Here is a 25,719-nt window from a genome sequence, read left to right on the forward strand (position 1 = left end):
CTCTTGGGTTCTCCTTTCTTTCCTGACCTTGGTGTCAGATGAAAGCCTGGAGATTTAACTTGGTACCCCTTTCAATTCACCTTCATTAACCTTTGAGGGTGATCTCTCGGGGTTTTCTTTCTTTCTGGATCTCGGTGGGACCTCCACTTGTGGTGCCTGAGCCATGGCCGAGTCTAATATATCAGGCGAGATCCTGGAGATGTAACTGAAAGAAAGATAAGACATCCAGTCATTTGTGCTAAGAGTTCTCTCCTCTGTAGAGAGGGAACAGTCTTATATACAGACTTACAGCACAGTGGGAAAACCCCAGGTGGAAGGGACCATGTTTTCACAACTAGATGGTGATGTCAGGGCAGCAAGGCCGGGGCAGTAAGTCAGGACTAGAAAACAGGATGTACCTGTTGGCTGACCAGCAACTCAGAGATACCCTGAGGGGGCTGGGGCCCAACACAGGATGTTAAAAAATAAATTCAAAATAAAAAGCTTCCATCATTTCCACTCATAGATCAGTGTCTTACTTTGCTATCACTGGAGAAACTTGTCCTGCAACAGATGGGAATAAAAACAGAGAGCCAGAATTGAAAACTGTAAAGAATATCAGAGACCTTGGAAAACTCAGTCCTAAATGTGATGTCCAAACACTCATGCGCAGGGAGCCCTGTAGAAGAGGAGGCTGAAATATAGTAAGAGTCAGTCAGGATGGAGGACAACAAGGAAACACTGCCTCCCGAATACTTCAGGAAGACTGGACACATGAACTCACAGACACTGGCAACACACAGAGGCCAGCTTAGGACGAAGCCAGATGGGGTCCCAACTAGAGATGGAAAGTGGATTCAAAACCAGCCCTAAACTAACAGCTATGTTCAAGGGATAAATAACCATGCACACAGGAAAAATTCTCCAAAAGAGTATCACTGGGTATATGGTTCACTTTTTTTTCTTTTTCAAGACACAGGGTTCCTAGGCATCCTGGAACTATCTCTGTAGACCAGGCTTCCTATTTGATGTGATGCAACATAATCAAGGTTAACTTGACCAGAGACCAAATTTATAGGCTACTCTTTAAATATTCTAAAAGACTAGACTTTAGCATGGTAAGCAATCACAAGTACTCTAGTATATGTAATTATCACAGAACTCTAGGGCTTGGAGTTACAGAGATTACTTTTGATTGAATGAATAGAAATATTTCTATTGTGAAGGTTTGTGTAGTCATAGTATCTCCATTAAGCCCTAAAACTGTTTTTAATCTAAAAATATATATCTTGATAAAAACAGATGAGCACAAAGCACATGTCATTTTGTCAGTTATGTCATGAGCCTCAGAACTCTGACATCACAGAGTCAGTCACTTTGACTACTACAGACTCCTCAGACTTCAGTAGTTGGTCTGCCAACTGCTGTATCTGTGTTTGGTGTTTAGTGCCAGGAAGAAAAGAGAATTTCAGGCCATTGAAAGACTCTCCCTTCCAGGCCCTGCTGAAAAGGTATTTTCCTACTCTCCACTTTTGATCCTTAGGATGGACTGGTGATATCAGATGTCCTCTCTTAATTCCTCCAGATGCTGTGAACTAATTCTTACACTTCAGCTCTAGTTTTATGAAAAACTATTTAGGAAATCATGTTCAGTGCTGTTCCCTAAATAGGAAAGACATTTTATCTCAGGGGAGGAATGTTCTGAACTACATGGGAAGAAAATGTTCCTCGATCTCCTAAAATGGCTGTTGGAGTTATGGGGAGATTTATGTTTGGCTAAGTCTAGTTTTCTTAACTATTTTGACCACAGAGTATTGCTGGATAGTGGTCACATTCATCCAAAGTTCTACAAACTATCTTGTTTTCAGGAATCATTTGATCTATCCAAAATTATTCGCCATGCTTCAGCAACTATTTTCCAAAATTTGAGCAATACTATGTTAGGAATGACTTTACAAGCATCTTAATTCACTTGAATTTTTATGTAACAAAATTGAAGCTACTTGTTTACACCATTTCCGAAATTATTCTGTGAGGGGGACAGCCATTGTTTTTTATCCCTCTTTTTCCCTTTTGCTTCAGTACTTGCTCTGTATATGTAGTATATTTATGTGAGTTTTTCTTGAGGAATGGAAAATAGAAAATTAGCTAAATATGTAAGTACATTCTCCAAACATATGATGGTGTGTATACAAACGTAAGCATGTAGCATGAATCATAACTGATCTTAATAACAAAATTCTAAAGTCAAATATTGGGTTAAATGCTGAAAGATCAGAGAGACAAAGGAGCAAGCCACAGTCACCTCTTACCTCATCTGAGGATGGTGATTTCCTCACTGAAGATGTAGTTCTTCCCATTCTTTCCATTCCACTTGAGTCAACAATCACAGGTTGACTACATATGATTCTTCAAATCTAACATCCCTATAATGACAGCTGTGTGACTTTAACTGGATAGATCACTATGATTTATAGTATCTTTGTGATGAGAACGGAGCTGATGGGTTTCAGAATCATAATGTCAGTGACATATACATGATATCTTTCACAACTGACATATTCATAGTTTAGAAGAATTAGGGATTTGGGATCCTTGATGAAAATTCTGCATTTCATGGTTTTTGACACCAGTATTTTTATCAATCTACAGATATTGTAGTCTTTGCCTTCATTTTCTCAGTGGCTTGTATTTTGCTACTCCATTGGCCAATTCTAAAGAGTTAAATATCTTTGATTTGCTGTAGTTTTAGACACAATTACTGTACACTACTTGTAATATGGCCGTTTCTCTTCTCTCAATGTGTTTGTTCATTCTTTTCCCTCCAAGCTATATTATTCTGTTCTTATAAATGTCCTCATCCATTCTATATCTTTAAAAACTGCTACTCAGTGGAGTCCTTCTATAAGAAGTGAGACTTCATGATTAATTTCATGTAACTCCTCAACTTTTGTGTTGGGTTATTTTGTTGACTATTGACTATCTGTTTGCTTAGAGTTTGGCCTGTGCCAGGAAAAGTTTCTCCAGTGCAATGGAGACTCTCAGTGAAAAAGTTGCACATGGGGAGGAGAATATTCAATATCTGGTGTTCAATGGACCAGTGGAACTCAGAAGAGGTTGTAGCAGTAGGAAGTGTCATCTCCATTTGTACAGAGACTTCTTGGTTGTGACTAATAGTCGGTAAGTATTCTCATGTTTTACTGATTATCAAAGATTATATTATGTCTATCCATTCCTGTGAAACAAAACAAAAGGGGTTTACCTTTCTGTGCTTAAAAATGGCTTTGCTCCTTATCCATCCAACAATCTCTTGAGGACCTATACTGTGCTGTGCTCCTGTAGAGAAACCAGTCAAGACTCTGCCACAGCATCAGTGATTAGGAGAAAATGTCAGTAATCCCATTACTTTAGAAAGTTATGATCATAGTCAAGTAAATCTGTTATTAAGAGGAAGACACCAGTAGGCATCCTATGAGCAGGGGTTTCCTAAAATGCCATATCCCTTTTATATCTTTCCAATGTAGTTGTACTTATTGGTAACAAGTTTATGTAATTTATACCCTCAATCCTAATATAACCATACAGTACCAACAAAAAGGGTGATTGTCCAAAAAAGAGAAGGCTACACACATGAGATTTACTTTTCTGAGTGGTGTACCCAAACAGAAACTTCACAAGGCAGATGGCAAGGCAGAGAGACCCCACAGTTCTGAGCTATACTTGAGTATTAGATTGCCAGGCTCCAAAAAGTGTCTATGTTACCTTGGGCTATTAACCATTATGACATTTCTTGATCTACAAAGTGGGGCAGATAGAGGTCACATGATATTATTTAGATATTAAATATTTTCAAAGGTACTTCAGAAGAGGCAAGTGTCCAATAAGTACTTAAGAACAGAGTGTGTGTCCTTTGCAATAACACAGTTTACTTAGTATATTTTAAGAAATATTTTATTAAAATAAGTGTTTTTAATGAGGTTTTCCTATGAAAAATTCCCAAGCACTGTTTCAACTACACAGTATAATTTATATGTAGCACTCGACATCCTGAATATACAGGCCATGAATGTTTGTAAGCATGGAGAAGATGCATTCAGAACCTACCCTAGGAAGGCTTTTATCAGCCTATGCTTTGTTAAGGTGCATTTGTCCATTTGCTGAGCTGTGTTTGCAGTAACAGAGATGGGAGAGTCCTACTTTGTCTGGAGAAGGAAGATTTAGGTCTTTCTGTTAACCCCACAGTTCCTTTGCTTCAGAAGCAAACTAATAAATCTTCTTTAATTCTCTTTTAGGTGTAAGATAAACTTTAAGATAAAATACATCATCCCGCTGAGTGCCCTGTGGATGGGGGAGTGTGTGGTCACTGACTTTGTAGGCCCCAGTCGGGCCAGGAAATCCATTCTCCTGGGATGGCCCATGGAGAATTTCGTGGCCACCTTTCGGTAAGACCCATAGCTTGGTCTTCTGCTGGCATGAGCTGACTGTGGAATGACACTGTCGACTTCATATTGTCCAACATAAATGGAAAATGTCAACGGAAATTCTTTTTACTAAAACCTTTAAGGACAGAAATCAGTTTTATCTGGTTACAAACACACTGTCAGGTCTTTCTAACCTGATGCTTTGGCACTCACTTACCTACTATTTACTCCCGAGAATTACCACCATAAAAAAGTCTAAATGGATCAATAGTTGGTAATGCTAGTGTCAATCGTATGATACGTATCCAAGGTTCGTCAGTCATGATCTCAAGCTCCTCTGTATCAGTGATGAGAGGGGTCTAAGGTATTGTGGAAAGAATTCGCGTGAGCAGGTAATTCTCCTCTTTGCCATCTTCTTATTCCAATCATAATCTGATTTTATCTGGGTATTAAAACTACCTAAATATGTGTTTTAATACTATCGAGTAGGCAAGCAGTTTTGAAAATTTCCTTTTATACCCCAAAATGAACATTGATTTGTTATATAAGAAGATAATTACAATATAAAATCTGTCATCCCTAAGTGTCTGTATAGCAGGTCTTCTGTCTTAGTGTCTACAGACAGCTTGGGAGTGCAGGTGTCATTACACCATCAGGGTCAGAGGTGACTTGTCTGACATACGTTGTTACCTAGTTCACACTCTCAGGTTGGCATTAAATATGGAAGATCTCCGTGTATTGAGAAGCTCTCCAGGAGAACCGTTGCAATCAATCGGATTCTGTGACCAAACCTGCTGCTTGGACAATGACACAGCAGCGCTTGCTCTCATTTCCACAAGAGAAGTTCATCCTATGCATTCGATACCCACCCTTTCTCATTCTCTCTTCTGCTCAGACCTCAGCCCTCATCTGAGTTCAGTCACCTAGCACACATGTCTCCATGTTTTGTAACCTTATGAAATGCTGCTTCAGTTGTTTACCTGAAGAAAGTATTTACAGAGCTTTTTAGTGAGATGTTCATAAATGTGATGTAACCTGCATCTTTTTCATATCATAATCATCTACTAGCTATTTAATTTCTGATTCTTTTTTAGTTTTGACAATTCATAAAGCAGTTTACATTAAAAGAGTTTGAAGTGTCTGAGAGAGAGTTTAAGAACTTTTCTTAAATTGTGAACATCATCTTTCTATATGCTACGTTGGGTTCTATAAAATTATAACTGAGTTTTTGGCATTGTAACCATACCTGTCATCCATTGCATTTCATATTGCTATTATTTCACTTGCAACACTTGGTATAGTTAGATGTAGTAGCCATGTACATGTACATGTACATTTTGGGAGTTAAAGGGATGGTCTAACACATCAGATGAACTAGGTCTACTCTATAACACTGGTGGAAATTGGGGAAACAGCTGGTAATTTAAGCAAAAAATTGTGATAGCCTTGGGAAAAAAGAAGCCTGGGGGTTACTTAGAAAATTAAACAAACTTCCTGCATGACTTGACAGCTCCACCTCCATGTAACCCTTTGAAAATGACTTTTCACTGCCACACAAAAGTACGTTAATTAACTCACAGCTCCGGACATTGGTGGGCACACACCTTCAGTCCAAGCACTCAAGAAGCAGAGGCAGGTGGATCTTGTGAGTTCGATGCCAGCCTGGTCTGCAGAGTGAGTTTCAGGACAGCCTCCAAAACAATACAGAGAAACCCTGTCTGGAAAAAAAATTAACTCACATCATGAATCACAACTTCCAAAACGAGGCAAGAAATTAAATATTCAGTCACTGAATGCATAAAGGAAATGTGGAGTGGAGTGTAGGAGAAGAATGGGAGTTGTGAACTAATTTAGAGATAATTTATGACAAGGAAGGTGTTCCTAGCATAATCCTGTTAGCTACCACTATTGGAAGTGAACATAGATGGTCACTTTTTTTTGTTTGTTTTTGTTTTTACGAGACATTGTTTCTCTGTATTGTTTTGGAGGCTATCGGTCCAGCCAGGCCTCGAACTCACAGAGATCCGCCTGCCTCTACCTCCGAGTGCTGAGATTAAAGGTGTGCGCCACCACCGCCTGGCCATAGATTGTTACTCTTAATCAATTATATTCTGTATGGAATTTAACTCACTTGTAAGAAAGTTAGGTACAAGTTTATTCTCAAAATACTTCATTATTATGGGAACTTAGAGAGTAGATCAGTATTTATTCATGGCATACAAATGGACTCTGGGAGCCCATTCTACATGGAGGGATGCTCTCTCAGCCTGGACACAAGGGGGAGGACCTAGGCCCTGCCCGGGATTATATGACAGTCTCTGAAAATCCCTCATGGAAGGCCTTACCCTCCGCTCCCTGGGGAGCTGAAGGGAGATGGAATGGGATGGTGGGTTGGGAGGAAAGGAGGAACCAGGGCAAGAGGGGAGGGAAAGGGAACTTACAGTAATATGTGTAAAAAGTTAAATAAATAATAAATAAATACATTTTATGACCAGTACTAAGATCCGTAATAAAGTAGCCTACAGGTGATCAGGAATACAGCATACAGCATGTAAATTGATCTTGGTGTGAGTATCAGTATGTGAAGAATGAATATACCATAAATTATTTAACATAATGTTTCTGCAATTTGCCTAACGAAGTAAAATAATGTGTCTGGTGTTTTTCTAAAATATATTATTTTTAAGTCAAGTCCTCCATCCATATTTAAAGTTCCTGTAGTATGATGTAACTTAATACAAACAATATGTTTTTGTATTTGAAAAACTACTCCACCAGTGAGACTGCTTTGAGACAGTCACCCCTTTAACTGTGGGAACCTGAAACATAGAGAATCTGCCTTACTGCCTGGGGTTACATAGCTTTAATCACACTGTGGCTTGCCATCACTGCAAGGTCACCAATAAAGGACAAGTTCTAACAGAAGCCCTAACATGAGGAGACTTCTTATGTCTTTGTCCATACTGGTAACTTAGGGACACTAATATTTTGGTCATGATACATAACCTTAAAATCTAACAATTAATACTTCACTTACATTAAGTTCTTACTTTTTATATTACAGTTCCTCAGCCAAAAAGAGAGAGTGGTGGACTGTGCTTCAGAGGTAACTTGTAACTACAGCTTTTACATCTTACTTCGTGATGAAAGAATGAGTTTCACTGGTGTCCAACACCTAGGCTCTTCACTGTTTTCTTTTTATATCATTAAGAATTTCAAGATTTTTAGTGTATGATTGAAAATTTTACCTCCCTACCTCTTCCCAGATCCAGCCTTTTCTCTATTGATCAAACATTGTGTCCTATTTCATAATAATACATTTTGGTCATGTTTTCTCCTCCATTTTCTCCCAGATTCTCCCTAGATACTCAGCTTAATGTCCTTTTTCTCCCCATCTCTCTTTCAAAACTGTATGGTTTGTTTAACCAAAAACCAAGAAACAATCACTTTAGCCAAAATAGATACTCACACCCTACTACATCAACAAAATCAAAACAAACAAATGGCAATTAAGGCAAATTTGACAAAACGAAGTAAAATGAAACAAAATCCACAAAATTACTGTTGAGTGTGTTTTGTATTGGCCAATTATTCCCTGCCATGGGGCCTGCCAGGTTTATATGAAAGAATAGTATAGTTATATCATGTGGTAGGTTTATTTCATTCTTTTTGAGCTACTTGCACACCAATTTCCATAGTAGGCAAATAGATTTGCATTCCCATCAGGAGTGAATGAGTGTCCCCACTTTCCAACATTTGCATCCGCAATTGCCATCATTTGAAGTTATTATATAAGCTCTCTTGATTGAAGTAAAATGGAACTTAAAATATATTTAATTTTATTTTTTTAGTTGGCTAATGATGTTAAAATTTAAAAAGTGCTTTTCTTTGTATGACATCTTTTGAGAGCTCTTTTTGTCTTATACCCCAATTTTTGTTTGGTCATTTCCTTTTGTTTATTTTATCTTATATTTTAGTTCTTTATAGTCTAGACACTGGCCATGTGACAACTGATGAAGACATTTCCCACTCTGTAGGCTGCCTCTTTGCCCAAATCATCCTGACTTTCACTGTGCAGAAACTTCTCGGTTTCATGAGTCTCAATTATGAGTCTCTGGTTTTTATGTCTGCGCTATTGGCACTCTGTTCAGAAAGTGCTTTCCTGTGTCAATGAGTTTGCATGTATTTCCTAATTTTCTCACATATAAGATGCAGGCTGTTGGGGAATTTTGTGTAGGCTGAGAGATAAGGACCAAATTTCATTTGTCTACATATAGCAACTCAGTTCAACTGCACTATTTATTAAAGATGGTGTATCTTCTCCAATGTGTATGTATGGCTGGCTTCTTTGTCAAAAATCACCTCACTGGAGACCTTGGCAATCTTTGGGACCTCATGTACTAGATCAGTATTTATCCCTGGCATCCAAATGGACTTCAGGTATCCATTCCACATGGAGGGATGCTCTCTTAACCTGGACACATCGGGGAGGGCCTAGGCCCTGCCCTGTTCAATATGACAGACTTTGGAGATCCCCCATGACGGGCCTCACCCTCCCTGGAGAGTAGTGTGGGGATTGGATGGGAAGTTGGGGGAGTTGTCAGGGGGCAGAGGAGGAGGGGAGGGAGAAGGAGCTGGTATTGACAAGTGAAGCAAGCTTATTTCTAATTTAAAGAAGAAAATCACCTCACTATAGGACTGTGGGGTCACATGAAGACATCAGTTCTATTCATTTAATGAGTGACTGTTTTTATGACAGTATGATATTGTATGTATAATTGCACTGCAGCATAACTTGGGATCTGTTGTGATGATACCATCAGTATGTTTGTTGTTGGTTTTGATGATGCTTAATATTTGGTTTTGTTCTGGATATCCTCAGTGATTTGTATTCCACATGAAATTCAAGAATGACTTTTAATTTCTGTGAAATTTTTTTCTTGGCATTTTGAAGGCAAATGCATTGCAAACATGATGCATAGCCATTTTTACAATGTAATCCTTCCAATCCATTAATATGGGAGGTCGTTCTTTATGCCAATATTCTCATTTATTTTTTTCAGTGTTTTTAAGTTTACATTCACAAATGTATGAGTTCTTTGGCCAGGTCTATTCAAAGTTTAGTTTAATTTTATGTGATTATTGATAATGCAATTGTGTTCTTCATTTATTTTCTTGTGTTTGTCATTTGTATATAAAAAGGATATTGACTGTTGTGTTTGGTGCCCTGCTACTTTTCTGAATATTTATCAGCTTTAGGAATATTTGTGTGCTCTAGGTTTTTCTGCGTAGAATTGTATCATCTGGAAATAAATATGTCTTGATTTCTTCCTTTCTTGTTTGCATCTCCCTCACTTCCTTCACTGGTTTTATTACCCTAACTAATACTGTAAAAAATATATTGAGGAAAAGTGAGACGACTGAACTTGTCTTGATCCCAATTTTAGCACAAACGTGGGGAGTTTCTTCTCTTTCTAGAATTACTTTGACTGTGGTTTCCGTGTATATTGACTTTATTATGTTGAAATATATTCCATCAATCCCTGTTCGCTCTAAGACATTTATCATGAATAGATGCTGTATATTATCAAAGGTGTTTTATGAATCAAATGGGGTGATCATTTGCTGTCCTTTAGTCCATGTATGTATTGGATTATGTTTTTAACTTACATATGTGACTCTTTCTTCCATCTCTGGGATGATATTGGCTTGAACATAATGCAAAATCTGTCTGTGTTGTTGAATTTGGTTTGCAATTATTTTATTAATAACTTTAGCAAGTATGTTCATCAGAGACATTGGTCTTCATTTTCTTTGTTATTATTTCATTTTGCATCAGGATTAGACCATCTCTAAATATCTTCTTACTAATGTTTTCTGGATGTTTTGGGAGTTTGTCAATTTTCCAATTTGGAGGAACTGCTGGCTACCACTTTCATGCAATCATTCTCCAAATTTTCTGTTGGATAAAGCTGTATTCTGGAACAAAATATTAATTCATTATCAATACAAGTTACTTAACTATGCACACTCAAAGGAAATACTGCTTTTTGGTTTTGAACCCTGAATGTTCTTGAGCCCTCTAATTGTGGAACTAATGTTTTCAGAGCAAAACCTGATACTAAATTGTCACATATTGTCACAGTTTAGAGCAACCCAGTATCTCCTAGAACATGCCCTATTTTGCAAAAATTCCTACTGAGTCTAACTTTAAAATTAAAATTTTGATACTATATCCTTTATTGCCATGAAAATAAGCAACAAGACAAATTCACTTTTTTGTGTGTTTTTTATTGATTTGACCAGATCCATTGATGAACATAAGCAGAAAGACAGTGGAAAGAGTATCACACTTGAGATACTCACAGAGGACATCCCAAGCTGGAACACTGTATGTTCACAAAAGACCAATATTTTCATTGCGCGAAGCTGACTGGGGGAGTGAAAGGGCAAGGGAGGGGAAACAGGAGGAAATTTAAAGATAAGGTTGATAACTGACAACAGGATGGCATCAAAGACAGAGATTGAACATTTATGTAGCACTGCCTGAAAAAATATTTCATGCATACAATTATGTCTTTGCCTATGTAAAAGAGTACTAGTTACTATCAAGCAGGATTGATCCATATTAGCTACAGTAACTACACTATGCTTAATAAATAATGTGCCTGGTGACTTCAATAGAGAGAAGTGTAGTTATAAAATACTTTTGCAGATATTTCTCATTGTAATTATGTGTTTATCTCAACTGCCATCACTTCTAAAGACACCGATTATTTATTTCTTCCATCTTTTAAATAGTTATTTAAAAATTCATGTGAGCATAGTTATAAACATATATAGAAGTTTAAAAAAACTACAATGAATGACAAACACTCCACCTTACTCACCTGTTTGTTAATACTAGTGTGTGTGTGTGTGTGTGTGTGTGTGCGTCTGTGCATGTGTGTGATATGTTAAGTGCACAGTGGCTCTCTTATCTTACATGCTAATGCATCTCTCAAGGGTAAGAAAATTAGTTTTATAGATATAGTTCATCTGTGTTGTGAATTTTTGTGTGTGCCTGTATGTTTGTGTGTGTAGTATGTGAGCAGTTTTGAAAATAAACACAGGCTTTCACATATGCTAGAATGTGGCCCATCTACTGAGGTACACCTCTATTATGAAATTCAATTTCCCATATAAATTCCTTTGCCATCCACTGCTTCAGGACTATTCTATTTCCAGAGAAAAGTCTGCTGGTGGGTGAGGTATTGCACTTATCTGTTATGTAAGAGTCGGTAATCTGGAGGTCTTCGTTTCTATGAGGCCATCAGGAGTTATTGAGTTAGAGGGATAATTACCGTAAAGGGACTCATTACTTCTAGATTTTTGTATGAAAATACATGGAATTGAGGTTGTAAATTTTAACAGCATTATGTAGTAACTAATAAATCCATGGTGAACAATATATGGTAAATACTCTATGCACTTAGTTCTGTACAAACTCTAAACTGGACAAATAGCAATGAAGGAGACAATGGGGGAATTAAAAGAATATCCTGTCCAATAGTGAGGAGAATGTTCTCACCTGAGTTTGTACCAGAAAGCTGGGGAGGCAGGGGTGTGCAGACCTTCCTGAAGGAAAACACTTTCCTTCCTGCTTGATTTCAATTGTGACTAATCTTTTATGCTTGTCATATATGTGTGTGTGCATGCGTGTGTACAGAAAACCACCTTGTTATCTTATAAAGACAATTTTATTTAGATGTGGTTGCACCAGTACCCTATCTTGCCAGGATAGTCATTATTGTGGATTACAGGGTTCACAGTGTGGTTAAACTGAAGATTGATATTGTCTTCCAGTATCAGGTATCCCAAACTCAAGTAGTATTAGATTTAGACAATAAGTATGAATTTCCAAGTCAATGCCAGCATCAATTCCCTTTCACTCTATGTCTGAAATATGCGGTATCTTCAGCCATAGGTATTTGCCTTTCATTTCTGAATAATCACCAAAAACATTGACAATAGCCTAATATTTCAGTGTGTCTGGGACCCCACTGTACAACGACTAAAATTGAAGTCGATTCTTTGGCGTAGGAGTTTATTTTTAGCCTGTTGTGTACAGCATGTTCATTGTCACCAAATTAATATCAGACAGCTACATTCTGAAAGGATTTCCCTTCAGCACTGTTCACTCTTTATAGAGAGGGTCATTACTGCTGTTTTCTTCTCTATGTGCTGTTTTCCAGAGGTTATGCCTGCAAATGCAGATCTGCCTGCTTTCAAAAACCTGTAAGCATAGTTAGCTTTCTTGTCCACTGAGTGTTGTGTGTAATAGCAATGTTCTGGACATATCTTTCTCTTTCTGTGGACAGTTTCTAATTATAAAGTGTAGTAGATATCGCCTACCATAGAACTTTAATGACAAACTTTCGCTCTGTATTCATACATTCATACATTCATCACCTCAATAGATTCCAAGCCAACCAAACTAAGTATGAAGCCAGGCGCACAGAAATCATCACCGCATACTGTTATTGTCTTAAATTCTGTGGTAGTTCATATGAGTTTATGAGAACTGAATACATGATATACAATGAAATAAATCAGTTTTATAAACACATTGTGTGAAAACAAGGAAATGTTTCCCCATCTCTTCAAATGAACCCTCCCATTGTGAAAGCTGACTCAGCTGAGCATCTGAGGCTGTGTCACTTCTGAATATATAATTCCATTGTTAAGTATTTATATATGTGTGTGCACGGATGTATGCATGCATGCTTGTGTATGTGTGTGTGTGTGTGTGGTGTATAATTCAGAAGACAGCCACAATTGGTGCCCTCTTTCTACCATGTATAATCTGGGATTCTATTTTGTGTTATGGGGCTTGAGGGAAAGCACTTTTGTTTTACCATCCCCCATATTCCAGTTCACCAGTGAACATCTTATTATATTTTGACTGATCTGAATCCCTAAAGAGACACATATTAGACTAAAATCCCTATTACTGCCTATAGGTTATATCAAGGAAAGGAAAACCATACTCATGTTTCTGTCATTCTATGTGTATCACTTTGCCATTAACTGAACTCAACTTGGTTACACGATGGATGTAGAAAATGTTTGGATAAATATATATCAAATAGATGTTTCATGAGTATTATTAATCAGTACAATTTTTCTCTGTTTTCTATAGTCATTCACTGTAACAGCAGCACGACTGGACACAGTGAATGATATCATCAAAAAGTTACGACCAATGCTGGGAATACCTGTAAGAGACTTGAAATGCCTTATTTATTCAACATCATTTTATGATCCATTAATATTTAAATAAGTGTAAAATCATTGCTGCCAGATACATGATTACTCTACGTATGAAAAAGTTCATCTTCCTCCAACTTTCAGAAGTAAAGTCAGTCGACATGTTACATTAGTCTAAATATGGTCATTGCTCTTGTATTCTCCAGTGAATTTGGTATCAAAAATCAGCATGTGATGTTCATTTGTACCATTATACCACAAAAAACAGTGTGTGTATTAAAATGAAAATGCATACACACACATTTATATATATATATATATGTTGCACATGAAAATGCATATGTAATGAATTATTTGTAAATGTGTGTATACACCCAGTGAACAATGAACGTGATATAAAGTAGCTATTACAAACCACTAAATATATTTTGGTGCCATTTTCCCATATTTTCTTTGTCATGTAGACATTTTTGATACTGATTTATTCCTTAAGGCACAGTCTCAAATTAATAATTAGAGCATGGCATGTTTGTTATACAATTTCAACCAGAATTTGTCTCTAGACTATATCCTCTGAATACTTGTACCAAGAATCTAAGAGATGAAACCTGAAATAACTGGAAAATAGAGAAACATACTTGGAAAATAATCCTGAATATAGGTCATGCATTCATTCCATTTTAGTGTGTGTGTTTGTATGTGAGTACATATACAAGTGTAAGACTGCACTTATTATATCATGAATAATATCATGAATATTATCATAATATCATGAAAGGTCATTATTTTCAATTTCGAATCAAAAGTAAACAAGTTATTAATAAGCCATAACTCTACTTAATGCATTTGTCTTTGGTATCTCATGTAGACTCTAACATAATTCAATAGATGATACATAATTTATATTTGCTTGCATCAAATGGATCCCAGAGCTGTAAGTTGTAAATCTGTTGTGGATCTTGTTTTCTGCTTCTGGGTCATTATCAAGGTTAGACACTTGTCCTTTCTGTCTGTAGAGTGGGAATTTTCTGAATGAAGGTCAAAAGCTGACTTATTGTTCTAGTGTTCTCCAGGCTTTGACTCCTGTACCTTGGTGGTTGATGTTCCCAGGCTTCTAAGTGTAGCGTTGCTCAGTCATCATAGACAGGTGGGCATGTGGCACTGGAGTAATTAGTTGTCCGGAGAAGAACATGTTATGACACACTCAACATTCTCCAAAGCCTATAGGGACGTAGATGACAGAGACACTTTTGTTGCTTGGAGACAGGGCATGCAGTGGCTTCTTATTCTCAATGTCACAAAAATGTGGCAGAAAGAATGCAAGTTGCATTGACAATTCTGTTCTACCAGAAAAAAGAAGGCAGCTCTACAGATTCTCGGAGGGAGCAAGGACCATGGGACGCACCACTGTTAATTTCCACCATCAGGCTCCTATTACATAGACCAGAATTCTTGCCTTCCTCAATATATTTCAGTTTTAGAGATGAAGAAGAAAGAAAGCATGACCTTCAACTGTGAACTGGGAAAACTACAGTATGACTTTTGGTTCTTCTGCTTTCCAGAATTCTGAGGAAGATTATCAACTGTGGTTCTCTTCTAGCCAGGAAGAAACACCAAGCCCACTCCTGGGTAAGCATCTCAGGGACCTAAGGAGACTTGACTGAGTTAAAACTTTGTAACCCTGGATTGTTAAAGTTTTCATTGATTTTCTTATGATTAAATACTCATAAAAAACATAATACTAAATGTTCTTTCATACATCTAAACGATGTTTACAATTCTTAGTGAGTTTTTCCCTCATCCAAGCATATGATGATATCTGTTTAAATTTATATCCATTTGAGAACCTCATACATGAACAGTATATTTACATCATTTCCATCCCTTCATCTGGACCCTTCATCTCTTCCTGCATCCTCCACACTACCCTTAAATTAAAATTGACTTTGGTTTTGTGTTTGTGCACACGTGTGTGTGTGTGTGTGTGTGTGTGTGTGTGTGTGTGTAGGACTGGGAGAAAAAAGTAAATTTAGCATATGGCTGTGTGTTTCACAGGAACCATCTTTTGCTTGGTTCATCCAAGGGAAAGTCTGATTCTCCCTCTGAGTAGTCATTGACCATCTTTAGCTCTCCGTCTAAGGGCAGGTGCTTGTGAGATTTACCCCATCTACAGTGGCAGTCAATTGGTGCTGCCACTCTTTAAGACTCATTTAGGCAGTTATATTGTTGAGATCCATGTGTGCAGCTTTCCTCTCATACACTGAAGACAGGATCTCCTAGAACAGCCCCTGGTTCTCTGGCTCTCACAAGCTTTCTTCCTACTCTCCCAGAAAGAGACCTGACCTTAGGTATAGAAATTGTATTGTAGACATACCAATTGGAGGTGTGGACCCTACAAACACTTAGTCTTTGACTGACTGGCAATGTATTGATGCATACTGTGAGAGCTCTGCATACAGCAATAGCTGGTCAATCTAAAAGTACAAGTTGTACCCAAGACAAGAACAGCAAAGAGCAGACAGAAACTGGAATTATATTTATTTTAATATGTTTATTAACTTTATAAAATGTCATCTTGACATCAAGACACAGAACATCATTGTGAACCATGTCTGGCTTGAGGTTTCCTCATAACCTGTCAACCATGGTGACTCTGGTTTAGTTAGGATATATATTGCTGTGATAAAACACCTTGACCAAAATCAACTTGGAGAAGAAAGGGTCTTTCATTTTCCTCTTTACTGTCCAGTGCTGAGAAGTCAGTGCAAGAACTCAAACAAGGTGTGGCCCTGGCACAGAAGCTGAGGCAGAGGCCATGGCGGGTTATTGTTCACTTTGTTTGGTCTACATTGCTTTACTCGGTCTTCTTGTTATAGCATGACAACATCAAGGACTATCAGCACAAGGGAGGCACCATCCATATTGGATGGGCCCTCCTACAACAATCTTGTGGGGAGCAGAGGAATCACTGAATGAGGGAAGTCCTGAGTGTGCATCTGGATAAGGCCATGACCATGTTGGGGATTCCAAAGACTTGGACACATGGGATATTCAGCAAAGCTGTATCTTCCTATGGATAGGATCAAGGGAAATGGTACAGATTTTCTTGAGTGTCTGATAGGAGTGTTTATGAAAGATTGGCCAGGGTGTGCAAGACCAGCAACTGCAGCTTCCTCCTGCAATGTGTTTACAGCTTCTTGAAAGTGGTCACCTACAGAGGCCTCCTGGGAGAATAGCTAACCCCCACCCCTGTGATGTACCTAATAAACATCCTGAGAGTCTGAGTTATGCAGGGTTAGAAACTTCCCTAATGTTACTGTATGTGTCTCTGTGTCAGTCTTTACTACATTCCCTCACAGCCCCTATTGAATGTTCCAGGAGCCAAACCATGCAGCTCACAGATAATCGCCATTTAGAAATTGAACCACAGATTTGCCTTTGGCATGACATATTAAGACTGTTTGTCAATTGAAATTCCTTCTTCCCAAATGACTCCAGCTTGTGTAAAGTAGACACAGCACCAATAATCACAGGCTTCTTCTGAAGGAAAACACAGTTCTCTTGTTTTCTTTAACCGTTATCCTGCCACACGTGTGCATGTTACTGCATCTGTCTCTAGAAGTTTCCTGGACTCTGATCATTGCTGCTGAAAAACATTATTGGTGTAGTTGTTGTCTAAAATGCATTGCATCTGTGTTATGAGGAAGGGAAAATCAAGAGATTCCAAGTTTCATCAGGGAGTAACAAGGAAGGAAGAAGGGAGACTTCCTGTAAAAAGTAAAAGCCATCTGTCATATAGGACATTTGAGAATATTTTTACAGGAAGTAATTAAAAGCATGAAATGATAAAGAAAGGATTATACATGGAAATTGTGACAAGACAGTGCATGGTCTTTTGTCTTGACAATGTGGCCTCTTGGGGCTTCTGTGTTTCTTGATTCCTGTTATTTTTCCCTGGTTGTTGTCTGGTGGAAACAATAGAAGGAAAGCATAAGGAAAATCACTCCACTGCACTAGAGAAGGCAGCTTCAGAACTTACCAAGGGAACTGAGCTGTCTCTGTGAATCTGTCAGGAATCATGGTGGAGAAAATATTGATCAGAGCTACTCTATTATTGAAGAGATAGGAACCAACAAGAAATTCATATTATCCTCTTTCAATATAACTCTTGACAACAGGAAACACATGACTAAATGTTTAATCTAGAGCTAGAAGGCTCTAGCAGATCTCCAGTGTTCATGTGTAGCAAGGCAAAGTGTTGGATTTTTATCCACTAAACCCTAAAAGGCCATGTTTGGACACCTGCTTCTCTAGAGTCCCTTCCCTGACGACTCCAGGGGCCAGAGGAGACCTGCAGCTCTTTTCCCTGTGTGCTTATGTCCTCCAAAAGGTCTGTTGATCCATCATCACTGTTAGCATTAATCTATATTTAGCATTTTCTCTACACAGGGCATGAGAACCCATATGCCATCAGAATGAGTGATCTTCGAAATTCTACCTATGTGGCAGTGGGGCCAAGAGATTACACTGATTATCTTGATATCAACAAGGCCATCCAGGAGCTGCAGTCCCCACATAAGCCAGGACTGTTCATCCTGAAGCCCAAGGACCCACCCAAAGACCAGAGCCGTGAGTCTCTTGCCTTCCTTCAAGGTTTTAACTTTACAGGATCTTTAGTTCTTCTGTTCCCATTTTCCACCAACAATGTGAATGTCAGGGAAAACAAAAGACCCCAGCAAGAGAAATCTCTTTCCCCAACAAATGTAAAGCCATCTGATCACATTTTTTAAAAAGGGAGTTAGAATAGCCTGCTTCCTAATGATACAATGTTGCATTTCTCCAGACAGATTTGGAAGGTGAAACTGGATTCCTACTAATTTGTGTGTTCCTTTTGATATATAGTGTCTCTGAATTTCTTTATTTCTTTTGTTTTGTTTGTTTGGTTTGATTTCCTGACCAGGTTTTCTCTTTCTAATGGAGATCCACCTGCCTCTGTCTCCTGAGTCCTAAGCCTAAAAATGTGTCAACAGTGTCCTAATATCTCCTGAATTGGGGTTTGGAGGTCATCTTCAATCTTTTTGAGGTCCCTGTCCTCAGCCTGCCCCAATGTGTAAAACTGATTGGTAAGTAACTGAGAAGGCAGTACCATAGCCCCTGCTGGAGAGGCCAGGTCAAGGCAGGTATACTGAGTCATGGCCTCATGAATTCAGTTAAGAAAAAGTGCTGTGTTCTCATCAATTTGCTGAGTAATCTCATGGAGTCTGTCAAAGTTAACTACATTATTAGAAAATGTCCCCATGCCTTCCAGGAAGCAGTGAATCATAATGTCCCTTCTGGTAGTCCCAGGCAGGGTTCTGGGAAGGGACAGCATCTAATCACCAGGGTCCTAGTATCTGCCAATTGAGTTAAGTCTGCATGCTGTGTGGCCACTGCCTGACTCTCTCAAGCTCCCATTTGTAAGAGTGGAGGACACAACGATGCAAATTTCGTGCCAGGATAATCCACTGATTTGAGTGAATTGGCGGAGCTCTCGTATGTGGGCAAAAGGGATGAAAGGAGAAATAGCCCAACCATTGTTTCCTGTTAGCAAGACACTGGAGGGAGTAATGAACGTGATCCTGGAGGACACTTTCGACTCTAGCACCCTGCCAGAGGGGGCAGAGGCAAGCAGAGTTCTTTTTGGGACCATATGTGGGAAGTCACTGGAGGGGCAAATCACTGTGTCACCTGCAACTAGGGAGAGGAAGTCCAGTGTAGAAGCAGGAAGAGGTGATAAAGGGATGGGGGCTGCAGGTTTGGGTGTTGAGGACAGAGTAGGAGGAAGTTGGAGGTGTAGAGGACAGGGCTGGCAGGGGTCCCTGAGGAGCAGGAACTTCAGGGGACTCAGGGCTGAAGGCTCAGGGACAGTATCTCCATGGGGAAGCACATCTGAGGGCTCTTTGAATCTGAGCAGCAGAACCTGAGCCATGGAGCACCGACTACAGAGGAAGGGAGGAGCAAGAACCCCATAATTCCTGTATGTAAGGGAGCTCAGCCCTCATTGTGCCTGGGACATATTTGCAAGAATTTTCTAAACTACAAAGGAGGTTGAAGTCAAGGGTGCCCTCTGTTGACCACTTTGAATTCATGGTCCATTGTATATTGTGGCACAATCACAAAACAAAAAGGAAACGATCTAGACAAATTTCACAGCAGACACCCGGGTGTGGTTGTGAATCGGACTTGCCCATCACCAACGCTACAGCTTAAACCAGAGGTTAAGTCAGCCCATCCTCTGCAGTAGCTGAGTTCAGATTGCTGGGTTAGGGATGACAAATTTAAAAATCCGACTTCCAGAAACCTGCCGCAGGTGATGCAATAAGGCAATCAGACGGAGTTAATAAACCCAGGTTTAATCTGAGCAATGCGTTCCTGGGTGGCCCCAGGGGAGCAGAAAACCAGGAAGCATGAGGTGAATCCAGACATGGAGGCTTTTAATGTCCTCTGGGGGTGGAGCCACAAATGGCAGGTTTTGAGGGGCAGAGTCTGGACTAAGGAGACTCCAGGGGAGGGGCCCCTGCTTGGCAGCCTGAGGACAGAGTTTGGGACTTGGATTCCCTACTGTGTGCTTTTTCAGGCAGGGATGTGACTCTGGTCAGAAAGAAAACCAAATAGGCACCGGTGTCTGTATAGCCACATCTAGACAGAAAGGAAAGCTTACAGGTCGATCAGATCAGTCTGAAGGGCGGGATAGAAGAGAGGACAGGAGGGTCTCCCAGCTCCATGTCTCTTTGGCACCAAATGAAGGGCTTCTCTGCCCTGCCACTGCAATCAACCCAGTTGAGCCGAACTGAAAAGTAAAAGGCAGGTTTATTTTACAGATTTGTCCCTCCTGGGGAGTTCAAGGCCTCCTGGTAGTAGATCCATAAAGTTGAGGGCTTTTGTAGGAGTGGTGTGAGGCCATGAAGTGCTTGTTAAGTTATTGGGGTATTGGCTTGGTCTGGGGTGCCATACCTGTGTCTTGGTTCCACTGGTCACTTTGGAATCCAGAATTAAGTGCCTCCTTTTTATCCATTGCTTTGTGTGGTCTTTTGTGAGTGCTCTGGTTTTTGTGAGCACAACGTTCTTGCTGGCAGGGTTCTCTGTAGAGAGAAGCCTTTTCCTTGCCAGCACCTTTGGTTTTTCCCCAGCCAGTCACCTGGGTTCTGCCACGTTGTAGTACCCAAATAACCAACAAGAAGCTGTATTAATTATGAAGCTGTTGGCCTTGCTTGTTTCTTACTGGCTAGCTCTGACTTAAGTATTTAATGCATCTAAGTATTTCTCTTACCGGACAGACATCTTACTTCTCTGGCAGGCTACATGATGACCCCCTGTGTTTCTCCTACCCAGAGAACTCCTGAACTCCTAGTCCCACCTATCTTGCTTCCCTATTGGCCAACAGTGCTTTATTGACATATACACAAGACTTCCCCATCAGATCTCTTTCTCCTTTTGCAGACTGCAAGCTCCAGCCAGCTTCAGGCTGGAAGGGGGAGGCAGAGGATTCTTCTTGTGCCTATTGACATGTAGAACCATTCTCTGGGATGTAATGACGTCTGTGCTTTCTCCCTTCTATCCTTTTTAAGATGATGGGATATTAACTGCAGAAATGGGGCTTGAATGTGTTTTGCACATGCAGTCACAACTATTGAGAGATCATATTTGCAACAGCTGTGCTGTGTGTAGAAAACATTGTTTCATTGCGGTCAGCTACTTCCTTTGTCTCTTACAGACTATCTGCTCTCCTATGTGCTCCAGGAGGGAGGACTATGTTACTAACATGCCACGTAGGACTATGCACTCCACAGACTTTTATTCTCCTCACATTGATTACATTGTAGATTGTATGTTAAATAATTCTCTACTGCCAAAGGAGAAACTGATGAGAACTGGGAATTGCACTAATCTCTTGTACAAATCATTTTAGGCATTGGCTTAATAAGATGTATACATACTAGGAAAAATGTGATAGTTTTTTTTTGCCAAAAGCCTCAAACTACCTAGTTATAGGTTATTGTCCCTGAAAATGGTGCCAGATATGTGTTCTATCTTGGGGCCTGAACCTTGATACTCTCAGAATATGGTTGGTAACCCATGGCATTTGGGCCTCTATTGCCTGCCTGGGGAAATCTTGTAGGACATTTATTATTGGAGCTCACAGGGTTACACTGATGTGAGACTGATAATTGCTCATAACCTCCTGTAGTGTACTTAGCAAAGGTGGAAGGAAACTTTCAGTCCATCACCAGGTTGACTTCTCCATTTCTGTGAGTCAAGCCTAAGTTATCTCCAATAATAGTGGTGTCAACTTCTGGAGCATAACCAATATCAATATCAATAGTCTGAGAGTATACGGAATTCACTGGCCAACAGTTCACAGAGAATATCCCATTTCTAGGACTATACTTGTATTTGTTAGTCTATGCAGTTGTGTCAGTATCTCCTGTTAATAGACAAATTTCACTTCTACTCTTTTTACATGTGTATATGTATATGTATATATTTAGGCAGCTTCTACAAGAGTTGGCTTCCAGATGGTTTTTTCAAAACAACAATTAATGTTAGTTATCCTCCCAGTATTCATGCCTTCTCATTCCCTCATCATTTAATATCTTTTCCCATGATTCCTCTTTCCTCCTTTATCACACTGTATTCTATTTCCTCTGCCTTGAAATTTCTCCCTATCACCCATTACTAATTTTCTGACTTCTAAGTCCATTCCAAGGGAAACACACTTATTTGGAGCTTTGAGTAACTGACTTAGTATTGGTTCCCAGAGTCAGGACTCTGCTGCCTAGTACCTTGAACAGTGAGCTGAGTTCATGTAAAGGGTAAATACAGAAAAGACAAGTGACCAGCAGTAGGATATTCTGTAAAATTTCACACATCTTCTATGCCATATCTCTTCTGTTCGCTTTAAAATTATTTGATATATGAAGCTTATTTAAGTAAGCATTATAGACCCATGTTGGGACATCAACAAAGTACTACAAATAATGACCTTCGTTCCTTTTAGATTCAGAGAAAACAGTTAGAAGAAGATGTTCTTTGATCAACTGGATTTTTCGGCGAGGCCCTGACTATGTTCGTCTGGACACACCAGGACCAAACACTGGATGTTTTGGAAGGACCCTCATGGACACTGGTGAAGATGGTGAACTGTCTGCTACAGTTCTGGTAAGCATCGTTTTGGGTTTTTTCTTCTGTGGCCAGATTGTTTTCAGAGAATACAACACCTTCAAATCCTGTCTCTAAGTGGAAGAACCAGTAGACACCCCATGACTAGGGAAGAGAATTCTGGGAAGATTTCTCTTTTAGTGAAAATAATACCCCATTTAGGTTTTATTGATAGATACAAGGCAAGCCTGAGAGGAAAACACATTCTTGTCTTTTCCACTGGTTGAAGCAAAGACACTGCCTTCTGGATGAAGACAGGGGCACAATGGACTTGACCTGTGAACTCTGCCTCACATCACCTGTCAGGTTCTCCCTTCAACTCCACACGAGTCTGAGCTCTCCTTCCTGACCAACTATTGCATTTAGAGTGTTTATTCTTTTAATATGAAATATTTGTCATGTTTTCAATTCCGTTTTCAGTAATTCAACATGAAAAATTTTCATGTGGTATTAATCCTTTTATCCTAGCAAAATGTATGAAAAACATGTCCCATATTTTGGTTTGATTTATTTCAAATAAGTTGCTATATATCACTGAAAATATTTATTGAGCATCTAGTATTTCTCCAACCACTGTACTCCATGTAGGGAAGATTATGCTACATGGGAACACATTTATCATATTAAGTAGAAGATTGTACTTCAGTAACTCTTAAATGTTTTATAAAATCTAGCAATAACCACAACTGCCATAATCCTACCTCTGAAAATTAAGAACAACTTTGTAAGGTTTTGTGCAGCACCCAAGATTTCTGAGTAAATCAGTGGCAGAATAAATTGCAGTCGCTGTGGGTTTGTGACTCTGACAGCATCTTTCTACATTGAGAGCCATAAATACTAAGACAGAAGAGAAGGACATGAAAGACTGGCATGAAGTACATGTCTTCACTAAAACATCCATAAACCCAGGTAGCTGCTAATCCAATGGAATCATGAGAACATACCATATTATGACTAAACTTTTTTAATCAAAACTGAAAATGGAGTCTAACCATGTGCATAATCCATACGTCCAGTGAGGTGGTCACTACACTTATGTGCTATCTTTTAACCGCCTGGTGGTCCATGGGACTACACAAGACACAGTTCTTTGAAATGAATGAAAGAACTAGGATATTAGAGAGATAAATTACTTGATCAAAATATCAAACATTATAAAGAACAAAGCCCTGAGCCACTATTTGCTGTGTTGTTACTTTGAAAATATTCAGTGACCCTACTTGCTTCTCACAAATACAAATCAAATGTCAAAAAAACCTTGCTACATGATTTAAATAAGACACATTACACAATAAATTTCTAAAATCATACACTGAATGTAGTAAATTTCTTTGAAGTCAGCAGGTAGCATCATGTATACTCAGGGGTCTACAGCAAGCTACTAGTTAATAATTCACTATCTAGAATGGAGATAAGATTCACATCTTGAAGTCATACATATGTAGTTCTTTCATCTTCATATTCCTGACATTTCTTTGCTCGATGGTGTTTGTCTGGTTGTTTTAGAAATTATTAGAATCTATTTCAATAAAAACTGAGGTAAGTCTAGTGTCTGAGAGGGTATTTGTACTAAAATAACATATTTTTCGTTCAACAGTGACTATGAAACAACCTCTTGATGCAAGACCATTGAACGCCACACTGTCCTGCACAAGGGACAACTGCAGCAGGCTGTCTGAGGCCCCATCTGGACCAACTCGTTTAGCTAGCTGTCCATAATTTTTTCCCTCATTAGAGACTAGAATCCCTGTAACCACATATAACCTCTTTCTTCATTTATTGTCACAGTATTCTTCTGACAACTGTTTTTCAAAATAGTGACAGGATTTGTTACGACTTTGTTTGCATCCTGTCCGTACGGAAATAGCAGAATTCTTCAACAAAGGAATCAAAACACCGAGCATAAACTAAAAGAAGCATCTGAGTTGACACCTCCTTCAATCTATTCACAGCTGAGAAAAATCTGTCTCCCAAATATCTCCTCTGTTTTACTATTTTATATTATTTGAGTTCTATTTAGTATACTATATGAATTAGATTCATTTGCTTATGTTGTATTACATGTATTCTTTATTGTAATAATAAATGTTCCATAATTTGATTTTGAAAAGGTCGTGTTTTGTTCATGACTCACATGCTTCTTTGTTGGATGCTCAGCAGGGAATTTTAACCAGTCTTAGCTGTAGAAGTCATCAATGTGCAGTCATCTACCACCAACATTAGGATTCAGTAACATGTCTGCCACCCGAAGCGTCTAGGTATTTGTTCTCTGTGTATGGTAATTTACTCTTGCTTTCTTCACATGGTAGAAGAGTTTTCAGTAACAAGAGCAGTCGATGTTTACTAATGGCTCATTTGTCGAAGATTGCTATGCCAGGTTCCAATCTAAAGTTAATTTAGGAGTTACCTTGAAAAACCTCAATACACCCCTACTTTTTTGAGAAGGTCTCCTCAGTGGAAAATCCCCCAAGGTCCCTTCCCCTGGACAAGGAACAAGGTCTAATTAAAAAGAACATCTGGTTCAGAGAGCTAATGAAGGAAACCGGCAGGCTGTAGAGATAAGTGTAAATCTGACCTTGTGGTTTCTCGAGGGAGGATGAGTTATGCCCGCACTTCTGACAATCCCCTATTGCTTGCCCAGATCTGCACCTGCAGTAGCTCCACTCCTTACAATACCCCTATTACTTTGCTTGCCAAAATTATGTATATAAAAAGAAAGCTGTCCTAGGGCCTGGGCACGTTCAGTTAGCAGAGCTGCTGAATCGCCCACAGACGCCTGTGTAAAAAAAATAAAAAATAAAAACATCTTGCAGTTGCATCCAACTGTCTGGTTATTGAGCTCGGGATATCACCGGGGTATTCAGCCTGAAGC

General features: G+C 39.1%; 1 protein-coding gene across 1 annotated transcript; it reads left to right on the forward strand.

The window, feature by feature from the left end:
* Positions 1-1,366: 1,366 nt before the first annotated feature.
* LOC121134058 (rho GTPase-activating protein 20-like) lies at positions 1,367-24,933 on the forward strand. Its single transcript, XM_040731644.1, has 10 exons — positions 1,367-1,490; positions 2,975-3,159; positions 4,272-4,421; positions 7,465-7,506; positions 10,707-10,791; positions 13,582-13,659; positions 15,212-15,278; positions 18,099-18,278; positions 22,687-22,847; positions 24,445-24,933. Exons 2-10 carry the CDS (start codon positions 3,011-3,013, stop codon positions 24,445-24,447), a joined length of 915 nt encoding a protein of 304 aa, XP_040587578.1. The 5' UTR covers positions 1,367-1,490; positions 2,975-3,010; the 3' UTR covers positions 24,448-24,933.
* The last annotated feature ends 786 nt before the right edge of the window (positions 24,934-25,719 follow it).

The sequence above is a fragment of the Mesocricetus auratus genome, unplaced genomic scaffold (assembly GCF_017639785.1).
Source record: "Mesocricetus auratus isolate SY011 unplaced genomic scaffold, BCM_Maur_2.0 Super-Scaffold_100025, whole genome shotgun sequence".
In the NCBI taxonomy this organism is placed as follows: Eukaryota; Metazoa; Chordata; class Mammalia; order Rodentia; family Cricetidae; genus Mesocricetus; species Mesocricetus auratus.

Bases quoted from the DNA above. Each gene is read 5' to 3' on its own strand.
- LOC121134058 (XM_040731644.1), top strand. From the start codon at position 3,011: ATGGAGACTCTCAGTGAAAAAGTTGCACATGGGGAGGAGAATATTCAA. The intron at 3,160-4,271 runs GTAAGTATTCTC...ATTCTCTTTTAG, and splicing joins TTGGTTGTGACTAATAGTCG to GTGTAAGATAAACTTTAAGA. The intron at 13,660-15,211 runs GTAAGAGACTTG...TCTGCTTTCCAG, and splicing joins GACCAATGCTGGGAATACCT to AATTCTGAGGAAGATTATCA.